General features: G+C 63.0%; 2 protein-coding genes across 2 annotated transcripts in view; both read left to right on the plus strand.

Annotated features, from left to right (window-relative positions):
• Positions 1 to 8,891, plus strand: part of NUP98 (nucleoporin 98 and 96 precursor) — a 35,391-nt gene extending 26,500 nt beyond the window's left edge. Inside the window, exons 24-32 of the mRNA XM_061342591.1 lie at positions 557 to 826; positions 1,622 to 1,779; positions 2,215 to 2,358; positions 3,355 to 3,497; positions 4,037 to 4,258; positions 4,913 to 5,154; positions 5,459 to 5,613; positions 7,951 to 8,062; positions 8,643 to 8,891. Coding sequence (XP_061198575.1) covers positions 557 to 826; positions 1,622 to 1,779; positions 2,215 to 2,358; positions 3,355 to 3,497; positions 4,037 to 4,258; positions 4,913 to 5,154; positions 5,459 to 5,613; positions 7,951 to 8,062; positions 8,643 to 8,860 — 1,664 coding nt within the window. The 3' untranslated portion in view covers positions 8,861 to 8,891. The remainder of the gene's footprint in view (positions 1 to 556; positions 827 to 1,621; positions 1,780 to 2,214; positions 2,359 to 3,354; positions 3,498 to 4,036; positions 4,259 to 4,912; positions 5,155 to 5,458; positions 5,614 to 7,950; positions 8,063 to 8,642) is intronic.
• A 1,358-nt stretch (positions 8,892 to 10,249) lies between these two features.
• Positions 10,250 to 13,837, plus strand: LOC133206528 (neuronal acetylcholine receptor subunit alpha-10-like). The gene is made up of 4 exons (XM_061342588.1): positions 10,250 to 10,960; positions 11,839 to 11,993; positions 12,238 to 12,770; positions 13,416 to 13,837. Exons 1-4 carry the CDS (start codon positions 10,250 to 10,252, stop codon positions 13,835 to 13,837), a joined length of 1,821 nt encoding a protein of 606 aa, XP_061198572.1.
• The last annotated feature ends 1,233 nt before the right edge of the window (positions 13,838 to 15,070 follow it).

Here is a 15,070-nt window from a genome sequence, read left to right on the forward strand (position 1 = left end):
CCTGAAGGGGAGACCTCAGAGCAGCTCCAGTGCCTAAAGGGGCTGCAGGGAAGCTGGAGAGGGGCTTGGGACAAGGGATGGAGGGATGGGATGAGGAGTAATGGCTTCAACCTGGAAAAGGGAAGAGTTAGATGGGACATTGGGATGAAGCTCTTCCCTGTGAGGGTGCTGAGGCGCTGGCACAGGGTGCCCAGAGAAGCTGTGGCTGCCCCATCCCTGGCAGTGCTCAAGGCCAGGTTGGACACAGGGGCTTGGAGCAAGCTGCTCCAGTGGAAGGGGTCCCTGCCCGTGGCAGGGGTTGGAACTTTAAGCTCCCTTCCAACCCAAACGATTCCAGGACTTCAGGTTTCCTCTGTGCAGTGCAACAGGGAAATGGGGCTGTGCCAGTGGTCCTTTGGAAAGCACAAACGTGGTTGGTTCCATGTGGGGAGCTCCCTCCTCCCTGCATGCACTCCTGACAGTAGGGTAATGCTTCTGGATATCCTGCAAGCTTCTGCTCGTGATCTTCGAGCCGTTCCTCGATGCTCTTCCATCAGTTCTCACTGTGTCCTCACAGGTACGGTGAAGCACTGGTGCTTGGCATGGACGCTGTGCGAGGCGCTCTGGGGGAAGCTGAAGGAGCTGGAGGCCAGGCTGGAGGCGCCCAGGGAGTACGTGCTGGCCCTGGAGCGCAGGAGAGCCTTCTCCCGCTGGCTGGCGGCCACGGCGGCCGCACGCATCGACCAGGAGGTGGCCATGGCCCGGCACGGGAGCCCCGTGGAGGCCGTCTTCAGCTGCCTCACCGGGAGGAGGATCGGGGAGGCCTGCAGGCTGGCCCAGCAGTCAGGTGAGGCCCTGCAGCGCCTGCTCCTTGCAGCAGGGTGCTCTGGGTTGAACCCAGCCGCAGGCTCAGCACCGTGCGGTGCTCGAGGGGGTGGGAAGCACATAAATGGCACAGGATGAGGTAAAACCAGCTTGGTCACTAAAGGGCAGTGTAACACTGCTGCTAATAATAATGATAAAGGGGAGTGTTGGAGACCTCAGAGCAGCTTCCTGCGTCTGAAGGGGGCTACAAGGATACCGGAGAGAGGCTCTTCATGAGGGACTGCAGTGACAGGACAAGGGGTGATGGGTTCACACTGAAACAGGGGAAGTTAGCTCAGATAGAAGTGAAAGCTCTGCCCCATGAGGGTGCTGAGGCGCTGGCACAGGGTGCCCAGAGAAGCTGTGGCTGCCCCATCCCTGGCAGTGCTCAAGGCCAGGTTGGACACGGGCTTGGAGCAAGCTGCTCCAGTGGAAGGACAGAAGGTTGGAATGGGGTGATGTTAAGCTCCCTTCTCAACCCAGATCATTCCATGCTTCTGTGATTTTCAGACCTTGATGGCTGGTTTAATCTTGGTCGTCCATGCTGGCTCACATCTTTGAAGTTCTCCATTTCTCTCCTCTGAGGAATCTGTCCATCCCGTTTTGTCTTCTCCCCTCACCCCCATATAGGGTGTTTGTTTCATACTGTGGTTTAGTTCGTAGCCAATGGTGCACACACACCAGCTGAGCAGCTCTGGCCTGATCCAAGTGCCCCCCAGCTCCCAGGGACACTGGTGGGTGGAGGATGTGCCTGATGTGCTGCTGTGTCCCGTTGCAGATGACCACAGGCTGGCTCTGCTCCTGTCCCAGCTGGCCGGGAGCCAGCCTGTGCGGGACCTGCTCACCATGCAGCTGGTGGACTGGCACAGGCTGCAGGCAGACTGCTTCATCCAGGACGAGAGGCTGCGGATCTTCGCCCTGCTGGCTGGAAAGCCTGTGAGTGCTTTGCCTCTTCCCTTCCTGAGTTCCCCTCCTTGGCAGCAGCACCCGAGCACAGCGCATGGTGTGCAGCAGGAGAGGAGGACAAGGGGGTGGTGGGTTTTCTGTTAGTGGGATCTTAGTGTTGCACGCGTGGTTGGGGCAATCCCAAGCACAGGCAGGGGCTGGGGAAAGAGGGGATGGAGCAGCCAGGAGGAGAAGGACTTGGGGTGTCGGGTGAGGAGGAGCTCCCCATGATCTGGCTGCAGTGAGCGCTTGAGCCCAGAACCCCCATGTGCTGGGGGCACCCCCAGAGTGTGAGCAGCAGCTCAGGGAGGGGATCCTGCCCCTCTGCTGTGCTATGGGGAGACCTGAGAGCAGCTCCAGTGCCTAAAGGGGCTGCAGGGAACATGGGGAGAGGCTTTGCCTGACCTGAGTGCTTTGGCCCTTCAGGTGTGGCAGTTATCAGAGAGAATCAATATCAACGTGTGCTCGCTGCTGGACTGGAAGCGCTGCGTGGCCGTGCACCTCTGGTACCTGCTCCCTCCAACAGCTTCTATTTCCCAGGCCCTTGCCATGTACGAGTTGGCCTTTCAGGTAGGTCAGTCATTGGTGTGGGGAGATGTTACTCAGTGCCAGTGACTGATGCTGCCCTGAGCACTCGGGTGTCCCTGTGGCAGTGCTGAGTGTGGAGCTCACTCTGCATGGGTTCATTATTTCAGTTGTCAGAGCCCTTCACCAGCTCTACGATGAGTTGTTGCAGCAGTGCACTCCAATAGGAATGTTCTTTTCAAAGGAATAAAGCCCCAGGGTTGAACCTGTTGGTGATTCCAGCCACTCCTCAGGTGGTAGCAATGCATTTTAAGATGCATTAAGCAATGCATCTTCCGCTGATGGAGTGTCCAGGTATTTGACAGCTGCCCCAAACAAGGAAGATGGGAAGTGGCCAGCAGCAGGAGCTCTTTGAGCCAGGCAGCAGGCAGTTTTCCCACTGGGATGTTTAATACTCAGCTGTCTGACTGTCAGGTAGTCTTTGAGCCATCCACCCCCTTTGTTTCACTGAGTGTTTTACAGCAGACAGCAGCCGAGCTGCAGGCAGTGAGAGGCTGATGCATTATGCAGAGGCTGCTTGGTGCTGCAGAGCTGTCAGCCTCTGGGTACAGACAAAGGGCTCTGTGGCAAGAAGTGTTTAATCATTTAACTAAAGATCCCTCAGCCTCCATCTGTGTGCTTAACAATAGCCCAGCATCCAGTGTAGTAACTCCTAATGGGTGCGTGCTCAGTGCTGCAGGGCTCTATTGAGGAGAAGCTCTCCATGACCTGGCAGCGTGTGCTTGAGGCCATCATTAATGCAGAGCACTGTAACCCCTGCTCTGGAGCTGGGCTGGGGCAGCCTGGAGAAGAGAAGGCTCCTGAAGGGGAGACCTGAGAGCAGCTCCAGTGCCTAAAGGGGCTGCAGGAAAGCTGGAGAGGGGCTTGGGACAAGGGCCTGTAGGGCCAGGCCAAGGGGGATGAGGCTGCTGAGCTGTGTGGAAGGCAGGATGCAGTTTGTTGAGGGTTAGCTTTAACTCACTCTTAAAACTGGTTCTCCAGAACACATCAGAGTGTGAAAAATACGCGTGCTGCCCTCTGCCTCCCTACCTGGAGGATTCTGGCTGTGTCATAGAAGAAGATGACAGCACAGGAAGGCCCCTGAGGGACGTCTGCTTCCACTTATTAAAGCTCTACAGTGACAGGTAAAGAGTCCCAAAGCTTCTATAGATCATGGATCAGTGAATGACCTGAATTCCCAGAGCAGGGTATGAAATCAGCCTCAGCACTCAGTGAACTGCTCCAGCACTCAAACCCTGTCCTGTGTGGAGGCCCTTAGAGCACACGGTGATGCTGGTGCTGCTGGTGGTGGTGTCACTGGTGAAACTGGAGCTCTGGAGCGTGGCTCTGGGGGGGTTCTCGTGTGTTGTCTGTGTCTGAGGAGTGCTGCTTTGTCACAGCAGCCTTTTTGAAGGCCTTGAGCAGCCTGCAGGAGGGTTTAAACCATGGCAATCCTGTACTAAAGGGAAGGTGGTGACAGGCTGGGGGCAGGCTCGGAAGAGCAGAAGGATTTTAACTGTTACTCTTATCTTTTTATTATCTCATTATCTAAAATCAAAGCAGCCCCCCCACACACACCCCCTGTAGATCACATCTGTGGAATAACCAGAGGTGGGTGGAGGGAAGGAGCTGAGCAGCACCAGGCTCTGGCTCTGTACTGTTCATGCTGCCCCTTTCCCTGCAGGCACTACGACCTCGACCAGCTGCTGGATCCCAGGAGCATCACATCCGACCCCCTGGACTGTCGCTTGAGCTGGCACCTCTGGGAGGTGCTCAGGGCCCTGAACTACACCCACCTGAGCCAGCAGAGCCAGGGGGTGCTGAACACCAGCTACGCTGCCCAGCTCGAGAGCGAAGGCCTCTGGGAATGGGCTGTTTTCATCCTGCTGCACGAGCCCCAGACACAGTGAGTGAAGAGCCTGTTGTGCCTCTTGCCTTCAAAGCAACAGTGGGGTCTGTTCCATTCGTGCCCTTTTCCATTGCCAGTGCATGTAACACACTCTGCTGCTGCCTGCCTCAGTCACAGAGCCATTGAATCAACAGGGTTGGAAAAGACCTATAAGGTCACTGAGTCCCAGCGCTGCCCCATGGCACTGAGGCCTCGTCCCCATGGGGTGTGAACCCTTGCAGGGCCGGTGCCTGCAGCCCTGCCCTGGGCAGCCTGTTCCAATGCCTGAGCACCCTCTGGGGCAGGAATTGCTCCTCAGCTCCATCTAACCCTGCCCTGGTGCAGCTTGAGGCCGGTTCCTCTTGTCCCATCCCTTGTTCCTTGGGAGCAGAGCCCAGCCCCTCCTGGCTCCATCCTCCTCTCAGGCACTTGGAGGCAGCCATCAGGTCCCCCCTGAGCCTTCTCCACACTGAACCCCCCAGGTCCCTCAGCCCTTCCCCATCACCCCTGTGCTCCAGGGCCTGCACCAGCTCCATTCCCTTCCCTGGCCCTGCTCCAGCCCCTCAATGTCTCTCTCGCAGTGAGGGCCCTAGAGCTGGGCACAGTCACTTGGAGCCTGCCTGTGGTGTGATGGGGGGGTGCTGTTGGGGTGACCCCTTTGTCTCTGCCCAGCATCCGGGAGAAGGCGGTGCGGGAGCTGCTGGGCCGGCACTGCGTCCTCAGCGAGACCCCCGAGTCCTGGGCCAAGGAGACGTTCCTGACACAGAGGCTCTGCGTCCCCCCCCAGTGGATTCACGAGGCAAAGGCGGTTCGGGCACGGATGGAGGGCGACAAGCACAAAGAAGCCCTCTTCTTGTTCAAGGCTGGGCACTGGAACCAGTGTCACAAACTGGTTGTCAGGCACTTGGCCTCAGGTGAGTCTGCTCTGCTCTTCAGTCTGCCTCTGGAGCAGGGCACACGGGCACAGGAGGGGCAGAATCCTCGGGTGCTGGGGACCAGGAAGGGGTCAGGCTGTGTTCATCGTGATGGGGTGTTAGTGCTTGGCTGTGTCAAACAGCCCTCACTGATACCTGCTTGTGGATGAAGTATTTGTGGCCATGGCTGGTGCTGTCAGGGAGCCACCAAACTGCCCCAGAGTGGTGTCGTTTCCTTGCTCTGTCTGCTCCTGACACACAAGAAGCCCTTTTGCTCCATTCCTCCCACTCTTGTTCTCCTCAGATGCCATTATCAACGAGAACTACAAGTACCTGAAGGGATTCCTGGAGGATCTCGCCCCTCCAGAGCGCAGTGCCCTTATCCAGGACTGGGAGATGGCAGGATTGGTCTACCTGGATTACATCCGTGTCATTGAGATGCTGGACAGGATTCAACAGGTAACACATAGAAACACTTGCATTGGTTTCTTCCTTCAGTTTGGAAGCTCCTGTGGAGTTCTGATTTGGAATAACCCTTTCCTCACTGTCAGTGTTAGTGTTGGTGTCACCCTTCAAACAGCACATGGGGCATGTCTGAGAACGGGGAGGTGGGGAAGATCCTGTTGAAGTCAGATAGAGGGTGGATTGGAGCAGCGTGGTCTAGTGGAAGGTAACATAGACAAAGAAGTCACTGTAACTTACTTGTCAGTGGCTATGGGGTAAAAACTCTATGTAACCCCAGATCATAAGTTACAGAGTCATAGAACAGTGAGGAGTTGGGCAGCCCCTGCTGAGCTGCCAGGCTGGGGCTCGTGGTGCTGGGTGAGGACAGGTTCTGGCAGGCCAGGGCGGCCCAAGGGCAGATTTGGGCTCTGTTTGTCCTGGTCCTGGGGCTTCTCTGTTCAGGTGCGGTCCCCGGCCCTGGCAGCAGGGGATGGGTGAGGAGCACGGCTCTGTCCTGGCCTGTCCCGGCCCTCCCTCCCCTTCAGCAGAGGGCACCGGGGGACGGAGCCACTCAGGGTCCCCAGAGGGGTCCGGGTTCTCCAGGAGCAGCCCCGGGGCCGTGTCCAGGCCAAGCCCCATGCAGGAGCTGGGAGCCTGCCCCCATCCTTCCTCCTGCTCCAGGCGAGCAGGGCTCAGGCTCTGGTGCAGCCCCGCAGTGCAGTTCCCAGCAGTGCTGCTGCAGGGGGAGGGACAGGAACGGGTCCTGCAGCAGCCTCGGCGCTGGGGCTGGTGCTGCAGGGGCCTCTGGGCGAGGGCAGGAGGGTGCTGAGGAACGGGGCCGAGATGGGGAAGTGCAGGCGGGGTCCAGCTGCAGGGGGCAAAGGGGGAGAGAAGGGGAGGGGAAGGGGAGCAGAGGGGAGGGGAGGAAGGCTCCGAGGAGGAGGAGGGGAAGGAAGGGGCAAATCAGAGGGGAGAGCTCGGGGAGGAGGGGCCCTGGGGGCAGAGAGGGGGCAGCTCTGGGCTGGAGGCAGCAGCCGGGGCCTTGGGGCCTGCCAGGGGCTGCTCTGGGGGTGCCCTCTCTGCTGCCAGGGGCTGCTCTGGGGGTGCCCTCTCTGCTGCCAGGGCTGCTCTGGGGGTGCCCTCTCTGCTGCCAGGGCTGCTCTGGGGGTGCCCTCTCTGCTGCCAGGGCTGCTCTGGGGGTGCCCTCTCTGCTGCCAGGGCTGCTCTGGGGGTGCCCTCTCTGCTGCCAGGGCTGCTCTGGGGGTGCCCTCTCTGCTGCCAGGGGCTGCTCTGGGGGTGCCCTCTCTGCTGCCAGGGCTGCTCTGGGGGTGCCCTCTCTGCTGCCAGGGCTGCTCTGGGGGTGCCCTCCTGCCCCCGCTGCCTCCTGGGGACCCCCCCGAGCGCAGCAGAGCAGAGCAGAGGCTTTCACTGCTGCTCTGCAGCCGGGTTTGCCCCTGGCCCAGCCCCGTGTCCCTGCGGCTGCTGCAGCCCCAGTGCAGCCGGGTCCTGCTGGGCCTCTCCTGCAGCAGGCACAGAGGCAGCGGGGCCGCTCGGGGGGAGCCCAGCCCCTGCTCGCTGCGCTGCTGCCCCTGCCCCTCGGTGCCGGTGAAGGCATTGCTGGGGGCAGCAGCACAGGAGGGACCTGGAGCTGCTGGAGCGAGGCCATGGAGCTGCTGCGAGGGCTGGAGCAGCTCTGCCATGGAGCCAGGCTGAGAGAGCTGGGCTGGGGCAGCCTGGAGAAGAGAAGGCTCCTGAAGGGGAGACCTGAGAGCAGCTCCAGTGCCTAAAGGGGCTGCAGGGAACATGGAGAGGGGCTTGGGACAAGGGATGCAGGGATGAGAGGAGGAGTTTGGGCTTCTGGCTGAAAGAGGGAAGAGGTGGGTGGGATACAAGGAAGTTCTTCCCTATGAGGGTGGTGGGACATGGGAATGGGTTGAAGCTGTGGCTGCCCCATCCCTGGCAGTGCTCAAGGCCAGGTTGGACACAGGGGCTTGGAGCAAGCTGCTCCAGTGGAAGGGGTCCCTGCCCATGGCAGGGGTTGGGAATGGAGGAGCTTTAAGGTCCTTTTAACCCAAACCCTTCTGTGACTCTAAGAAGTGGCTCTGCCCTGCACACGTGCTCTGTGCAGTTGGATGTGAGGTAAGTGAACAGGATCAGCACTCACTGTGAGCTGCTTCATGGGGAGCCTGCCTGTGCGTCCCCCCATTCACTTCCAGGCTTCCCCTTTCCCCGCTTCAGGTGTTGCCTCACACAGGCTGCAGCATGGCTTGGGTCTGCTCCTGGATGGATCTCAGTGTGGCTGCTCAGGGGCTTTGGCTGACTCGGAGCCTGACTCCTGTGCTTGCCTTTCAGCTGGATTGCTCCACCTACGAGCTGGAGAGGTTGCACACCAAGGTGACATCGCTGTGCAACAGGATAGAGCAGATCCAGTGCCACAGCGCCAAGGACCGCCTGGCTCAGTCAGGTACAGGAGACCCCTGCACTGCCTTCAGCTCTGGGGCAACAGCACAAGGGGTACAGGGAGGCCAGAGGAGGGCACGGAGCTGCTCTGCCATGGAGCCAGGCTGAGAGAGCTGGGCTGGGGCAGCCTGGAGAAGAGAAGGCTCCTGAAGGGGAGACCTGAGAGCAGCTCCAGTGCCTAAAGGGGCTGCAGGGAACCTGGAGAGGGGCTTGGGACAAGGGCCTGTAGGGCCAGGCCAAGGGGAATGGCTTGAACCTGCCCGAGGGGAGCCTGAGCTGAGCTCTTAGGCAGAAGCTCTTCCCTGTGAGGGTGCTGAGGCGCTGGCACAGGGTGCCCAGAGAAGCTGTGGCTGCCCCATCCCTGGCAGTGCTCAAGGCCAGGTTGGACACAGGGGCTTGGAGCAAGCTGCTCCAGTGGAAGGGGTCCCTGCCCGTGGCAGAGGTTGGGAATGGAGGAGCTTTAGGGTCCCTTCATCCCAACCCATTCCTCAATTGTGAGGAACGAGGCCCTGTTCCCCTGCAGGAGGTCTGGGTGGGTGGAGGTGTCACTGCTGGAGCCCATGGGAGCTCTCCTCTCCTTGCAGACATGGCCAAGCGCATCGCCAACCTGCTGCGGGTGGTGCTGGGCCTGCAGCACACCCCGGAGCCCCCCTGTGAGCCCGCAGCCGAGCTGCAGCGCGTGCCCCTGCGCCTGCTGGCCCCGCACATCGGCCGCCTGCCCATGCCCGAGGACTACGCCTTGGAGGAGCTGCGCAGCCTCACCCAGTCCTACCTGCGGGAGCTGATGGTCAGCACCCACTGAGCCCCCCCTAACCCCGACCCGGACACTTGTTTTGTACCACGCATCCCCCTCTCCATAAAGGTGTCCAACAGCTTCAGCACCGGCTCACGCAGGAGTCTTTGTCCCCGGGGAGCGCTGGGGCCACCCAGCACGGTCCTGGCACTGGGAGAGCTCCCTGCTGGAGCTGCTTGGCCCTGCGGAGGGGGCACGGTGCTGGCTTCATCCTCGGCCCGCTCCTGGTCCCTCCTGGTGCATGGGAAGCAGCTTGGGGGCGCTGGCAAGATCCGTGCATCTTCAGCATCGGCCATGGGTGAGCTTGAGGCAGGGTTTGGGGTTTGGGTTTGCTCATGGGGGGTGAGGGGAGAAGAACCCTCCCTCAGAACTGTCCCTGCATCCCCATGGGGAGGTGGAGGCTGGAACCTGTTCTTTATCCATCCTCCCCCTGCCTCCCTGGCCCTGGAGCTGGTCTGAGCTCTGGAGGCTTCTCCCCATCACCACCTCCAGGCTGCTCCTGCACCAGAGCCCGTTCTGCCCCGAGCCCCCATCGGCTCCCATTGCCTGTGGGGCCAGAGCTGGTGTCACCGAGCGCAGCCACCATCGGCCCAAACCCATCCCTGCTCCTGCTGTGCCCTGAACCCCCCTCAACAAGCGGCTCCTCCAGGGGCTGCTCCTGCTCTGTCCCCGTGTCGGGGTGGCTGCAGCACCTCCTGCAGTGCGCAGCGGCTTCCCCTGCCTGCGGCTCTCCCCTGGCTCCGGAGCTCTTCGTGCATGAGGGTTCTGTAAAGGTTTTTATTGGAGAATTATAAATAAATGCTCTAGATTATTTTCCTGTCTTTTTGAAAACAACAAATAAAATGTTTATAGAATTCCCACTGTTTCCTTTGCTTTTCCAGCCCCTTTCAGGGCTGGGGCCAGGGCCCTGGTCCCACCTGCAGTGGGGTTGGCTCAGGGGGAGCCTGTCCTAGGATGGGAGTAGCAGCAGGAATTGGGGGGTGGAATCAGGGAGCCCTAGAGGATGAAGGGACCCTAAAGCTCCTCCATTCCCAACCCCTGCCAGGGCAGGGACCCCTTCCACTGGAGCAGCTTGCTCCAAGCCCCTGTGTCCAACCTGGCCTTGAGCACTGCCAGGGATGGGGCAGCCCCAGTTTCAGTCCCTTCACCCCGAACCGCTCTGGGATCAGGAGGAGGCTGCGGGCTGGGCTCTGCCGGTGCTGCTCCCTCCGCCTCCTGCCGTTACCGCAGCCCCGTCCCTCCGGTGCAGCGGCTCGGGCCGGGCCCGGGCATCGCCCTGGGGATGAATAATTCACTGCCTGCAAACCGAGCCCCGGCCTTAAAACCGATCCCGGTGCTCGGCATCTGCCGCCGGGAGCGCGCTGGGAGCGGAGCCAGGGCAGGGCTGGAGCCCGGGGGATGCTGCGGTCCCGTTCCCGCTTGTGCTGCACCCCCGGCTCCCGTCCTGTCCCCGCAGCGCTGCTCCCGCAGGTGGGGTCCATCCCCTTCTCCCTTCCCTCGCTCGCTCCCGGAGCCCCGGCGCTCCCTCGCCGTGCGCTGCGCTCCCTGCACCCCAGCTCCGCAGCACCCCCCCGGGCTCCCCCCACCGCCCCAGCAGCTCCCTTCGAGCCCCAGCTCCCCTGCGCCAGGACCGCACCGGGGGCACCGAGCGGGCGGGAGGAGCCAGCCCGGCCCTGCCTGCGCCTGCCCCCGAGCCCCGGGACACCCGGCACGGGCAGCGCGAGCGGGGGCGCCCCGGACCCGAACCCGGACCCCACGGAGGGAGCGGGGTCACCCCCACGGCCCCGCCGCTGCCCCTGCCCTGCCCGGGTCCCTGCGCCCGGGATGGAGCGGGCGCTGCTCGCGCTCTGCCTCTGCCTCCTGGCCCCCGGTGAGTGTCGGGCGCTGCGCGGGGGTCTCGGGGGTCCCTGGGGCCGGGGATGGGGCCGGCGGCGCCCGCTCCATCCCCGCTGTGGTCCCGCAGGCGGCCGCGCGGCCCCGGGCAGGCTCGCCCAGAAGCTGCTCCACGACCTCTTCGCCAACTACTCCAGCGCCCTGCGGCCCGTGGAGGACACGGAGCGGGCGCTCAACGTCACCCTCCAGGTCACCCTCTCCCAGATCATCGACATGGTGAGAGGCCTCCGGAGCCTGCCCCGCTCCGGTCCCGCAGCCCTTCCCCAGCGGACGGGGGCTCCAGCCCCGCTCCGGTCCCGCAGCCCTTCCCCACCGCACCTGGGCACCAGCCCCGCTCTGCTCCCGCAGCCCTTCCCCAGCGCACGGGGGCTCCAGCCCCTGCTCCTGCCCTGCTCCAGCTCCCGCAGCCCTTCCCCATCGCTCCTGGGCTCCAGCCCCTGCTCCTGCCCTGCTCCGGTCCCGCAGCCCTTCCCCAGCGCACGGGGGCTCCAGGCTCTGCTCCTGCCCTGCTCCAGCTCCCGCAGCCCTTCCCCATCGCTCCTGGGCTCCAGCCCCGCTCCGGTCCCGCAGCCCTTCCCCAGCGCTCCTGGGCTCCAGCCCCGCTCCAGCCCTGCTCCTGCTCCCGCAGCCCTTCCCCATCGCACCTGGGCTCCAGCCCCGCTCCGGTCCCGCAGCCCTTCCCCATCGCACCTGGGCTCCAGGCCCTGCTCCAGCCCCGCTCCGGTCCCGCTCCAGCCCCTCAATGCCTCCCTCGTAGTGGGGGCCCCAGAGCTGAGCACAGGATCCGAGGGGCGGCCTCACCCGTGCCCAGTGCAGGGACCCCCTGAAGCCAGCTCAGAGCTCCCCAGTGCCCCCAGAGCAGCCCAACCCCGGGGGTCCCAGCCAGCCCCAGGGCCAGGTTGGACACAGGGGCTTGGAGCTCCAGTGGAGGGGGGTCCCTGCCCGTGGCAGCGGTTGGGGCTGGATGGGCTCTAAGCTCCCTTCATCCCAACCCACCCCATGGTGGTGCAGAAGGCACCGACCAGGCTGGGTGCTGAGGGGGGTGTGGGTGACAACGGGGTCCATCCCCTACACCCATCCCTGTCCCCCCCCAGGACGAGAGGAACCAGGTCCTCACCTCGTACCTGTGGGTGCGCCAGGCCTGGCTGGACGCTCACCTCACGTGGGACAAGGATGCCTATGGTGGCATCGACAGCATCCGCATCCCCAGCAGCTACGTGTGGCGCCCGGACATCATCCTCTACAACAAGTGGGTCACGGGACCCCCCTTTGCTGCTCCTGGAGCTGGGGGACCAGAATGGGGCTGATGGGGGCCCCCAACCCTGGGGGTGCTGTGGGGTGGGAGCAGGGGGCTGGGGTGGGTGACAGGGGGAAGCGCTCACCGCAAGCAGGGGCTGGCACCGATCCCCACACTGGGGGTGATGTGGGGCTGGGACACGGCACCGGGGAGCATCCGAGCCCCACACGGGGCCCCACATCCCCCCCCCCCCCAGCGCCGACGACCGCTTCGGCGGCTCCATGGAGACCAACGTGGTGCTGCGCTCGGACGGGCTCATCCTGTGGGACGCGCCCGCCATCACCAAGAGCTCCTGCAAGGTGGACGTCTCCTACTTCCCCTTCGACGGGCAGCGCTGCCGCCTCACCTTCGGCTCCTGGACCTACAACGGGAACCAGATCGACCTCCGGAACCGGCTGGACGCCGGCGACCTCACCGACTTCGTGGAGAACGTGGAGTGGGAGGTGCTGGGGATGCCGGCCACCAGGAACGTGGTCACCTACGGCTGCTGCTCCGAGCCCTACCCCGACGTCACCTACACGCTGGTGCTGCGCCGCCGCGCCTCCTTCTACATCTTCAACCTGCTCCTGCCCTGCCTCATGGTCTCCTTCCTGGCCCCGCTCAGCTTCTACCTGCCCGCGGACTCGGGCGAGAAGGTGTCGCTGGGGGTGACGGTGCTGCTGGCGCTCACCGTGTTCCAGCTCCTGGTGGCCGAGAGCATGCCCCCGTCGGAGAGCGTCCCCCTCATCGGTGAGCGCCCGGCACCGACCATGGGAGTGGGAACGGGGGGGGGTTTGGTGAGGTTCTGGTGTCCTCAGCACAAGAGGGACCTGGGGCTGTTGGAGCGAGGGCAGGGGGATGCTGTGAGGGCTGGAGCCAGGGTGGGAGAGCTGGGCTGGGGCAGCCTGGAGAAGAGAAGGCTCCTGAAGGGGAGACCTGAGAGCAGCTCCAGTGCCTAAAGGGGCTGCAGGGAACCTGGAGAGGGGCTTGGGACAAGGGATGCAGGGATGGGATGAGGAGGAATGGCTTCAACCTGGAAGAGGGAAGAGTTAGATGGGACATTGGGGTGAAGCTCTTCCCTGTGAGGGTGCTGAGGCGCTGGCACAGGGTGCCCAGAGAAGCTGTGGCTGCCCCATCCCTGGCAGTGCTCAAGGCCAGGTTGGACACAGGGGCTTGGAGCAAGCTGCTCCAGTGGAAGGGGTCCCTGCAATGAGCAGGGCTTGGAGCTGGAGGAGCTTTAGGTCCCCTCCACCCCAACCCAGGCTGGGTTCTGTGATTCCCTGGCTCTGTGATAGGGGTGCAGGTGTCCCCCCCTCCCCATGGAACCAGCCTGGAAAAGCCCCCCCACCAGTGCCGAGGCCGCCGCCCCCCCTGCCCTCACCCCTCTCCCCGCAGGCAAGTACTACATCGCCACCATGACCATGATGGCGGCCTCCACGGCGCTCACCATCCTCATCATGACCGTGCACCACTGCGGGCCGGGGGCTCGCCCGGTGCCGCCCTGGGCGCGCTCCCTCATCCTGCGGCACCTGGCGCGGCTCTGCGGGCTGGGGGGCGGCTGCGGGGCCCCGGGGGATGCGCCCCGAGAGGGGGGACCCAGCCCCGGGCCCTGTCCCCGGCACCGCTGCCTCTGCCCGCACGGCGCGCTCCTGGAGCACGTGGCCTACATCGCGGGGTGCTTCCGGCGGCACCGCGCCGCGCAGCGCCGCAGCGGGGACTGGAAGCGGGTGGCCAAGGTGCTGGACCGGTTCTTCATGTGGCTCTTCTTCCTCATGGTGCTGCTCATGAGCCTGCTGCTGCTGGGCAAGGCGGCCTGAGGGACACGGAACCCCCCCCCCGGTGTCCCTGCTGCTGCTGGGGATGGCTCTGGCGGATGGGGCTGAGCCCCCCCCGTGTGTGTCCTGTGATGGTGCAGGGTGGCGGTGACACCAGTGATGGGGAGGGGAGCCCGATGGAGGGAACCCAACCGGTGCCTGATGCAGGGATGAGGAGGCCCAGGCCCCTGGGGGGCTGCAGCCCCATTGCACAACATTGCATCCTCACTGCATCCTCACTGCATCCCCATTGCACCACACTACACTCCCACTGCATCCCCATTGCACAACACTGCATCCTCACTGCATCCCCATTGCACAACATAGCACCCTCACTGCATCCTCACTGCATCCCCATTGCACAACACTGCATCCTCACTGCATCCCCATTGCACAACACTGCAACCTCACTGCATCCCCATTGCACAACACTGCATCCTCACTGCATCCTCACTGCAGCCCCATTGCACAACATTGCACTCCCACTGCATCCCCATTGCACAACACTGCATCCTCACTGCATCCCCATTGCACCCTCACTGCATCCCCACTGCAGCCCCATTGCACAACATTGCACCCTCACTGCATCCCCATTGCACAACATTGCATCCTCACTGCATCCCCATTGCACAACACTGCACCCTCACTGCAGCCCCATTGCACAACATTGCATCCTCACTGCATCCCCATTGCACAACACTGCACCCTCACTGCAGCCCCATTGCACAACATTGCATCCTCACTGCATCCCCATTGCACAACATTGCACCCCCACTGCATCCTCACTGCATCCCCACTGCACCCTCACTGCATCCCCACTGCATCCCCATTGCACAACATGCACCCCCACTGCACCCCCACTGCATCCCCATTGCACAACATTGCATCCTCACTGCATCCCCACTGCAGCCCCATTGCACCACACTACACTCCCACTGCATGCTATTGCACCCACACTGCATCCCCACTGCATCCTGGTTGCACCTCCATTGCATACAACTGCACCCCCACTGCAGCAACATTGCACCCCCATTGCACCCATACTGCATCCTCACTGCAACCCCACTGCACCCATACTGCATCCTCACTGCATCCTCACTGCAACCCCACTGCACCCCCACTGTACCCTGCACCTGAGGAACCCGACAGACTGGAAATAAACCCTGGGGCGAGTGTCCTGCTTCTGCCTCTCTATGGGGGGGGGGTCCTGGGCTGGCACCGGCAGTGCCTGGTGTG

This window comes from Neopsephotus bourkii, unplaced genomic scaffold (assembly GCF_033783945.1).
Source record: "Neopsephotus bourkii isolate Nb327-2 ecotype Australia unplaced genomic scaffold, CSIRO-AGI_Nbou_v1 NB_1799, whole genome shotgun sequence".
In the NCBI taxonomy this organism is placed as follows: Eukaryota; Metazoa; Chordata; class Aves; order Psittaciformes; family Psittacidae; genus Neopsephotus; species Neopsephotus bourkii.

Excerpts from the sequence above, each read along its gene's own strand:
- LOC133206528 (XM_061342588.1), top strand. The coding sequence starts at position 10,250 with ATGCTGCGGTCCCGTTCCCGCTTGTGCTGCACCCCCGGCTCCCGTCCT. Across the intron at positions 10,961-11,838 it reads TCTCCCAGATCATCGACATG|GACGAGAGGAACCAGGTCCT; the intron begins GTGAGAGGCCTC and ends GTCCCCCCCCAG. Across the intron at positions 12,771-13,415 it reads GGAGAGCGTCCCCCTCATCG|GCAAGTACTACATCGCCACC; the intron begins GTGAGCGCCCGG and ends CTCTCCCCGCAG.